Raw genomic sequence first — 9922 nt, forward strand, 5'->3', positions numbered from 1 at the left:
GAGCCACCAATCTAACTAGGACAGGTCAGCTTACACTGGCAGACAGTTATGCCCAGAGCCCAACTGAGCTGGCAGAAAGGCCTGCCCAGAACCAAGCCCTTAGCCTTTCAGATTACCAGTCCCGGAGTACAAAACCTCAGCAAATTTCCCAGGGAATTGGTGGTAGTCTGTACAGGCCTTCTTGTTTGTTCGTCTGTCTTGTTTTGTGTAGATAAGGGCTATTGCTAGCGGGGATCTTGGAGGCCAAAAGAACTACAAAAACTGGTGGACACAGGTCAGGCATTTAAAGGTTGTTAGAGTGCTTGCCACATCAAGAAGACTTTCAAGATAGGGTAAGTTAGTCACTGAACAGGTTAGATTGACTCGAGGTACCCTGCCAACCTCAAGAAGACATCTGTGCAATGAGGTACACTGTAAAACACGCACAATCCCCAACGCCATGGCGTATCCCTTTTAGGCATTAGTTTGTCTCCTAGAAACCCAACATCTTGGCTAATGAGATCTTTAAATCCTGAAGAGTCAAGCATGCCACCTTTCGGCACACCAGCTTATTTTACATCTAAGAATTATAGTCCCAGAAGTTGCAGGTAGGTAGCAAGATGGAAAAATTTTACTAAAAACAACCTAGAATCGCAATGGCCATTACGGGAAGCATTCCAATTAGACAAGATTGTTCACTTAAGAAAGTAAGGGTTCCCAAATTAAGCAAACAGAAAGGGATGCCTAATTAATTGGTGTGCAGAAGCTTCCAAAGGGCTTCAAGGTTCTGAAATAGCCTTATTGAAAGGCTCATTACAGAAAGCTAATGAGAAAAACACAAAAGGTACCTAAGATAAGAGGACAGGACTGACATGACTTCTCCTGCTCCCCTCTACCCTTCTTTTCCTGGGTTCTTGTGGTCTACGAATTCTCTATCTGAACTGCCTTTTCATTCCGAAGAGACAATTAAGCAGTTACCTTTAAAAATAAAACCACCCGAGGTTGCAGGGCATCCTCCTCAGATCTCTCTCACTTCTTGGTCAAAGACAACTAAGGGTTGTAGATAAAGAGGAGGATCCTGAGTTTTTTAAGAGTTTTAAATCCTTATCAGAGCCTGTGACCCCAGGCTGCCAGGTCTTTATCAGCTTGTCCAACTGTTGGTAGGACCTGGTGAAGCCCCAGAATGGATGCGGGAAGAAGGGCATAATTCTGAAGGTGATATTTGAGATGCCATGTCTCTAGCGTGGTGTTCTTACAAACCAGAGAAAGCTCCCAGAATAGCAGCTAATCTTTTAAAAGCCTTTCCTGGAGTTTTCCCTACCCACACTGATCGGTCTGTGTTTCAAACATGCAAACAAAGAAAGATGAACCTGTGGCAGACTTTAAAGCCTTTTTTGGAGGCACTCTTCCTTCAGCATTCTGGACTCCATACACTAAATGAGGTCACCCAACTTGCTCTAGCTGCTCTATTAGTAAATGGATTGCCTCCAGAGATCAGTGGGCTAATAAAAGGGCAGAGAGCAGGATAGGAGGCCACCAACCCGACTGAGCTTAGGACTAGCGCTGGGCATTTTGAAAGGAACTTCAAGTAAGACTGGAAACAAAAACCTGCCAAGTTGGCTTTACAGCTACAACAGCTCCGAGGCCAGGGAGCTAAAATGACACCTGGGCCCTGCACGTTCTAGGGCTCCGCCATCAAAACAATGGCCTAAAGGTTTGTAATCAGTTGGGCACTGGAAATAAAATTGTCTTCAAAGGTCCTATGCAAAGTCTTCCCTTCTCTGAATGCCTCCAAGGGTGGGCTCCTTTATGGGCCCCTCCCAGGGCTGATAGGACTGTTACCAGTAATTCCCTTAAGCAGTCGGGGGAAACTGCAATTAACATTGATGGAAAACCTTGCCAGATTTTAGTAGCTACTGGAGCTCCGCTTTCTCCTTAAACCCCACTCTCATAGGACAATAAATTCCTCTTGAGTAAAAAGGTTTCCTTAGCGAGCGTATCTAATAAAGTTCACAGAGGGTTTCTATCTCAACCAGTGCAAATGACTCTGGGATCTGTTACTGAAAACCATTCCTTTTTGTTATGTGATCCAGCTCCAGTTAATTTATTAGGTAGATATCTCCTTTCTAAATTAAAAGGGCTAATATGGGGTGCCTGGGTGGTTCAGTCAGCTGGGCATCTGACTTGATTTCGGCTCAAGTCATGATCTCATGGTTGCTGAGAGTGAGTCCTGTGTGGGGCTTGGGATTCTCGCTCTGCCCCTTCCCCACGTGTGTGTGCATGCTCTCTCTCTCCTAAAATAAAAAAATAAATAAATAAAAATTTTTTTGACTTAAAAAAATAAGTAAAAGGGCAATACACTTTGCTTCTAATGGAGACTTTACCTTAGAATTTCCTGATCAACCTGAATCTGATCCTTTATGCTCTTTATAATCTGTTCTTGATCTAGAAGAGGACAAATCCTAACAAAGCTCCCCTATATAGCTGAGGTGCCAAAAAACAAAACCAAAAAAACTGTGGTCTGTTTCTGACACTGCGAGAATAAAAAGTGCAGACTATAAAACTTCAGGTAGATGTGACTAAAATTCTTCCTAAATTGCCTCAATGTCCATTAAACCCTGAGGCCATATAAAGCCTCACAACAATGATAAAAGGCCTAATTGCCTGGGGGAGGGAGGGCTGCTAATCATTCCCTACACCAGCCCCTGTAACTTGCCAATCCTGCCCGTCCAAAAACCTAATGGACGGGGATGGTGATTTGTCCAGGACTTGACAGCTATTGACAAGGTGGTTATTCCCAGTTTCCTAGCTATTCAAACCCCCCATGGCCTTCTGTTACAAGTTCCACCAGACTCAAATGCTTCTCTATTGTAGATCTTGGTTCAGCTTTTTATCAGCATCCCTGGAGACCCCAACAGCCAATATCTGTTTGCCTTTACTTGGAACAATCAAGATACCTGGACCATCATGCCTCAGGGGTTCACAGAGGCCCCTTATTTCTCCCAAGGACCTCACCAGGATTTAAATACCCTCCCGTATTCTGGAAAATCAACCCTTTTACAATATGTGGACAATCTCTTGCTGTGCTCAATTACCAAAGAGCCATCCTTCAAAGATTCCATTTATTTGCTATAACAGTTAGCTGAAAAGGGACATAAGGCATCTAAAGAAAGTTTTTCTCTAGATACTGTTCTTTACCTATGTCATAATGTAAGTGCTGTAGAAATTCAGCTGTCTCCAAGAAGGATTAAGATAGTGAAAGAATTTCCTCGGCCCTCCTTCATTTAAGGGATAGCTTCATGGATTTTAGGCCTGGCTGGCTATTGCATTCTGTAGATTCCTCATTGGTTTCTACTGGCTCCCCCACCCTATGAACTTACTAAAATTTCAGTCGCTGAGCCCTTTCCTTGGGAAGAAAAATATGAACAGGCTTTTATGAGGCTAAGACAACCCTGCAGTTACCGCCTACCTTAGGGCTACTTACAGCCTTCCATTTTTATTTATACATGAAAGGATAATCAAGCTTTGGGAATGCTCATGCAAAACCATGGTGATATACATACCTCTTGTATGGCTGTTGCCTGTTATGTCCTTACCACCCTCAATCAACGAGCAAGGCTGAGAGAACGAATGGGGTCCTCAAACATAAAATCTCCTGTGGCCTAAGGTGTTGCCTCCGGTCTCACTGATTGTTCACAGTGCCCCCTTCAGAAGACAAACTCACTCCGCCAGAGATCATCATGGGTATCCATCCTTTTGTTGATCTCTTATTATCTGCTTGGATAACCAGCCACTGTAAGTCTTTAATGTCTTATGCTGAAGCCTATCATCAATAGATAGGTTAAAGAAGCCTTCCCAGATTCCAATTCAGAGGATCCTGGTGGTCACAGACTGGAACCTGGGGAGGAGGTACTCTGGAAATGTCAACGGAGAAAAACGGTCCTCAGACCTCACTGGAATGAACCTTACCAAGTGCTCCTGACCAAAAACACTGCTGCCCAGTTAAAAGGTATTGATTTCACATCTCACAGCGGAACAAGGCTCCACCCGACATCTGGTCCAGGGAAACGTCGGAGCCCTCTGAAACAAATTGGCGCAGAAGAGAAATAGTTAATATCAAGGTGGACTATTTCCACCCAGGACACCAGATCAAGACTTCATAGTTTCACTAAACATGAACTCTTTTCTTATGCTTTTTCTTGCCTTCACTCTGGCATTGGCTTGGAAAAATAACGCCCTCATCCATATCTCCCAGGCTCTCACTAAGGGCGGGGGTGTGTGTGGGGGGTAATCTTTCAGATTGCTGGAGTTGTCATCAAAGATTTCAATCTGTCCATGATGCTAGAGACATCTTGGTCCTCCCTGTGAATATTTTTTCTTCTTTTCCTGGTGTCACTGCAAACTACAATCAACCCCCGCCCCCGAAGTCTCTGAGTTCAACTTTTACAGCCAGAACAGCCTGTGCCTTGTCTTTACCTTTCTTCAATTATAACTGTACGTACCCAAATAGATGCAGCTGCTTATGTGAATCTCGGTACCTGTGCACCCCCACATTCCCATGATTATCTAAATCACATCTGCCCCCCCCCCCCCCAACTCTCTGAGACCTTCACCAACAGCACGCATCTTTGCAGGATATTTAGAACAACTCATTCTTTTAGGCTAGGAGATTTTCTTGCTGTATGTGCTGAAAACTTAATAGCTGTTGGCTTGAATGAATAAATGCAACAATCCCTGAGTGAATTTGTGAACAGCGCCACCCTAATGGGAATGGTTTGCACTCCAGCAGGGTTTGGTTTTTTTCTGTGGTGGTTATCTTTCCTCTTGGGCCCGTGAATGCCTGGGTAGCTGGTACATAGCTGGGCAATGCCTCTTAGGTTATCTCATGGCGCCCCTAACTTTTCACAAGGAAACTAAGACATCTCATTGGTTGACTCCCCTGAATTTACTCTGTCAAGTTGAAAAAGAAGACACAGCTGGAAGCGTTCATGACTCAAGACTTGCTCCTTTTAGTAGGGCCATGCTTCCATGGTTAGGGGTAAGGGTAAATGAACATATGATCAGAAGCCTCTCCCTGACTCTCGAAGACATGGCAGATTCCTTTGCTAAAGATAGTAGCGGCCCAACAAAAATCCTTCAACTCTCGGGACAAAGTTGTTCCTGATAACAGGATAGCCCTTGACTATCTTTTAGCTGAGCAAGGAGGCATCTGTGTGCATCTGGATTAACACTTTTGGGAAAGGTGAAACTCAGGTACTTAAGATCACTGAGCAAGGTGCTTGGCTTAAAAGGTTGACTCCTTGGGGCACCTGGGTGGCTTAGTCGGCTAAGTGTTCGACTTCAGCTCAGGTCATGATGCCACAGTTCTGAGTTTGAGCCCCATGTCAGGCTCTGTGCTGACGGCTCAGAGCCTGGAGCCTGCTTTAGATTCTGTGACTCCCATTCTCTCTGCCCCTCCCCCACTCATGCTCTCAAAAAATAAATAAATGTTAAGAAAAAAAAGTTTGACTCCTTCCACAGGGTCATTCCTTAACTTTTTTGATCTGTAACCAGTTTAGGTCTTGGAGACCATGGCTTTGAAGTACACTTGCAACACTGGGACTTGCCCTGCTTATAGTAAACATAATAATCTACCCGCAGTGTTGTGTTCCCTCAGAAGTTTTAAATGTATGTTCTCAGCCATTAACCACCAAGCAAATGATCTCCCTAAAACTGAAACATCTAAGGAATGAGGAAAATAACCAGCTCAAAGAATGCGAATCAGAAACTGTGACCCATGAATAACACAGAAGCTGAGTAAAAACCATCATGACCTACAGGTACCACACAAAGAAGCAACAAAAAGCATCAACTGCCGGGCAGTAGCCGAGAGTGGAGCCAATGCCTTACAATTTGATCCTATCTCTCAGTTAAATGGAGAGTCTGCTCAAAAGGGAGGAACTGTTAAAAAGAAAACCAGATGGTGGTGTCACTTAAAATGGTGTCACTTTGACCGAGTGCTCAAAATTCGGCTTAATACCCAACCTGATTGCAGTTTCAACCTCCCCCAGAAATGGAGTCTTAACCGGTCAGTCAGTAGTTTTTCCATCAGCACCAGTGGGTCTGCCTCCTGGGTCCACTCCATCCCTCAAAGAAAGATGAGATAATCTGCATGATAAGACACCTTGCTTTCCCCCCCAAGAAAGCAGCCTCCTCTAGAACAATCCTTTTCTTCTGCTAATAACTTTCTTGCCCCCACTCTCCCCTTCTATAAAAACCTTCCATTTTGTACAACTCCTTGGAGCCCCCTCTACTTGCTAGATGGAATGCTGTCCCATTCACGAATTGTTTAATAAAACCAGTTAAATCTCCAAACTTACTAGGTTGAATGTTGTTGTTGTTTTCCCCACAGGTATGACTTAATTCCAAATATACAGATATTATCCATCCCTTCTGAAGACAAAATAATGCACTGGGTCCTTCAGGTCACAGAAGTAATCAACACAAAACTTTCTAACTTCAAATTACTCTAAAACTTGGAGGTCCATTTCCCACCACTTTCTGCTCTTGTCAGCCCTTGAAAACTACCTTTGAGTACACTAACCCAAATCGTGTGGGAAAAAATACTGAAAATGTTAATAATAGGGCCATATTAAATATCTGATACTAGGAAAAGAAAGCGGGAGGAAAACTATGTGGCCTTTGGTCTTACACAAAGAATATAATAGAAGTTATCAGGAATTATAACTAGGCGAACCAGAGGGTGGGAAGGTAGAGTGGGAAAGAACCACAAAATTTAATGGCTCTGGTTTCTATCCTCTTCACAGATATTTACATCTGTGTATCCTCTACACAGCTATCCTCTTTACAGATATCTACACAGATATTTAAATAATGCAATCCTAGTCCTTCTCCAAAAAAAACGAGGCATCAGCAATCATTCTAAACGATTACTCTGCACCTCTGTATTTGCTCTTAAACTGCCGGCAAGGAAATCTTAAACTAAAACATTTTATTTTATTTATTTATTTTTTTAACGTTTATTTATTTTTTGAGATGGAGAGAGACAGAGCATGAATGGGGGAGGGGCAGAGAGAGAGGGAGACACAGAATCGGAAGCAGGCTCCAGGCTCTGAGCCATCAGCCCAGAGCCCGACGCGGGGCTCGAACTCACGGACCGCGAGATCGTGACCTGAGCTGAAGTCGGACGCTTAACCGACTGAGCCACCCAGGTGCCCCAAACTAAAACATTTTAAATGAACCTAAATGGTAAATGGCTTTCCCAGTGTTTGCTGAGAACCAGTATGATAATAGAAGCTGGTGTCTACTGAAATGGAATGGAAACCACAATAAAAACAAACAAACAAAAAGCACAACAAAAGCTATTCAATCGTTTTCAATTCATCAGTTCATCAGCAGTGATGTTTGGGATGGTCATTTTTCACTCAGAAGAAATGTCAAGCACACAGGACATTTTGGTTGTCTTAACTGGGATTTATAACAGGTATTTGGTTGTCTTTTTGGTTGTCTTAACTGGAATTTATAACAGGTATTTGTAGAGCCGGACTGATTGGAATAATGAACTGCATCAACTGAGTAAGAAAGAGGAAAATCAACTTCACTTCATTGGTTTTCTCCTCATCAGCTTGTCCATAACCAGAATACGTTTCTTGATCACGATACTGATCGATTCACGTCCACTGGTGCTCTCTGCAGATCCACACAGCAGTGGTCAAATTAAAAAAAAAAAAAAAAATTATGGGGCGCCTGGGTGGCTCAGTTGGTTGAGAGTCCAACTTCGGCTCAGGTCATGATCTCACAGTTCGTGAGTTCAAGCCCCGCGTCGGGCTCAGAGCCTGGAGCCTGCTTCGGATTCTGTCTCCTTCTCTCTCTCTACCCCTCCCCACTTGTGCTCTGTCTCTCTGTCTGTCAAAAAAAATAAATGTAAAAAAAAATTTTTTTTTAAGTATTATTCTGTTTTGCCTAAGGATCGACCACTTAAGTGTCTGCTTTGACACCTGCCTCAGCATCTTCTATTTCCTGAAGGTAGCTACTTTTTTCCATCCTCTTTTTCTCTGGTTGAAGTGGAAAACCAAGAGGGTGATCGTTATTATTTTTCTGGGGTCTTTGTTCTTTTTTTCTTTTTTAGTTCCCAGTGATAGACCATATATACTTCCTATTGTTTTAAAATGAGAATCAAGCAAGACATCATGGAAGATTAATATGAATGAAACACAAACCATTATTTTCTTAGTGCCCATCAATGTTCAGATTACCATCCCCTTAACCTATTCCCACAGCATCTTTTTTTTCTGTTACTTTTTTCTCTTTGGAGACATAGCAAGTTTAATATCAATAGAGTTTAATATCAAAGGGCACCAGGATCCTAACGCTGAAGCTTGTGTAAAAGCCATGACACTGGTGACTTCTTTCTTCTTTCTCTTTTGGACTTCTATCGTGCTGATTCTTACCCAGGTTTCTGTTGCCAAACTACTTCTGGGTGGACTGGGGAGATTCCGGGCCCAGAGGCCTCCGCCGCACCCATCCTAAAGATGCCAGTGAAGGCTCTTGGTTTCATCACGAGAAAGAATTCAAGGACAGACACAACACAGTGGGTGAGTGGTACCAGCAGCAAAGTTTACTAAAGCAAAAAATACACTCCCGAGATGTGAGAGTGGGAGAGAGAGAGAGAGTGAGAGAGCAAGCGAGCTGTGCATTGTGAGCTTCTATCTTTTCTTGACAGTTGTTAATAAGGGGGTGGAATATACATTATTTGAGCTGGGGATTTCTTGGCAACTGGGTTTCAGCACCATTTATTTCTTCCTGACTTGGTGAAGGGTTTCCAGCCTACTTTGTCAGCCATCTTGGGCCTGTCTGGTTTGATCCAGCTTCTTGTGGCTTTGCTTTGGGATGTTGCCAGGACAGGCCTCTGACTCTCCTGATAGCTGGCCATGACTTCTCTTTGCTGGCTTCCGGGCATCCTGTTAAAAACTAACTAACCGCCTGCAACAAAACCCTGAAATCAGATTTGTGTCCCGTGTGCAGTAAGCCGATCTCTGAGTCACTGGGTTTGAAGCAGAGAAAGTTTTGTTATTGGAAAGGCAGCTCAAGGAGAAGGCAGGGGAGCACTCCCAAATTTGCCCTGCCTTTGTTGAGCCTCAGGACAATTTTTATGGGGCTAACAGGGTATGTGGGAGTTAGGGCAGGAACTGGATGGGCCTTGGAACTTCTCAAGGGGGACTCAAAACTTTTGGGATTTCAAGTTGCTTTGGACATCAGGGCTCCATCCGGGGTTTCTGGTGCGTTACATGTTGGTCTTGTGTCTGCAAAACAGACTTTATAAGGTAGCCTCCCTCCCTGGTTCCTGCAGCAAGTACTGGGGAGGAAAAGGAACGAAAAACAAGGTTAATAATTCCTGCAAGGTGTGGAGGAATGTGCCTTGCAGCGCATGAGGTTACAAGGGAGGAAACGCCTACTTGAAGTTTTACATGAATAAAGCATGTGTTTGAGTTCATTTTTCCCATCATCTGAAAGCAGAGCATTCCTCTGAAACTTTCTGGAAGCTGAAATGGCATGAGGCAAAGAAGCAATTGCCATTGATTACATAGAAAAAATTTTGAGCATTCCCGACCCCCCCAAATAACCTGTCTTGGGCCTTTCTGATACCTCAGGACACATCTTGCTAAGGGATGCACAAAGTAAATCGAAGTAAAGCACAGGTGCTCACAGACACAGTTCAAGGCTCTGGAGGCTTGAGGCTGAGATGCCCAGGGCAGTTCCCAGGCAAGGCGCTGGGTGGGGCCCCTCCCACGGCTGGGGTGAGCGCTGAATGCTATTTTTGCCTTTTACCTCTTTTCCTAAAAGCAAAAAATCCTCTTCGGAGTTCTTTCAGCTCACAAAAACAGGTAACCAATGTAGGTCTTCTGGAAAAGTCAAGCGGCATAACGAGAACTTTCAAAAAGCA

General features: G+C 43.8%; 1 protein-coding gene across 1 annotated transcript; it reads left to right on the forward strand.

The window, feature by feature from the left end:
* Positions 1-7536: 7536 nt before the first annotated feature.
* Positions 7537-8362, forward strand: LOC131483879 (taste receptor type 2 member 7-like). Its single transcript, XM_058682246.1, is given in 3 exon segments — positions 7537-7566; positions 7569-7708; positions 7947-8362. Coding segments are annotated over 3 exon segments (375 nt in total). The 3' UTR covers positions 8152-8362.
* Positions 8363-9922: the final 1560 nt, after the last annotated feature.

The sequence above is a fragment of the Neofelis nebulosa genome, chromosome 8 (genome assembly GCF_028018385.1).
Source record: "Neofelis nebulosa isolate mNeoNeb1 chromosome 8, mNeoNeb1.pri, whole genome shotgun sequence".
In the NCBI taxonomy this organism is placed as follows: domain Eukaryota; kingdom Metazoa; phylum Chordata; class Mammalia; order Carnivora; family Felidae; genus Neofelis; species Neofelis nebulosa.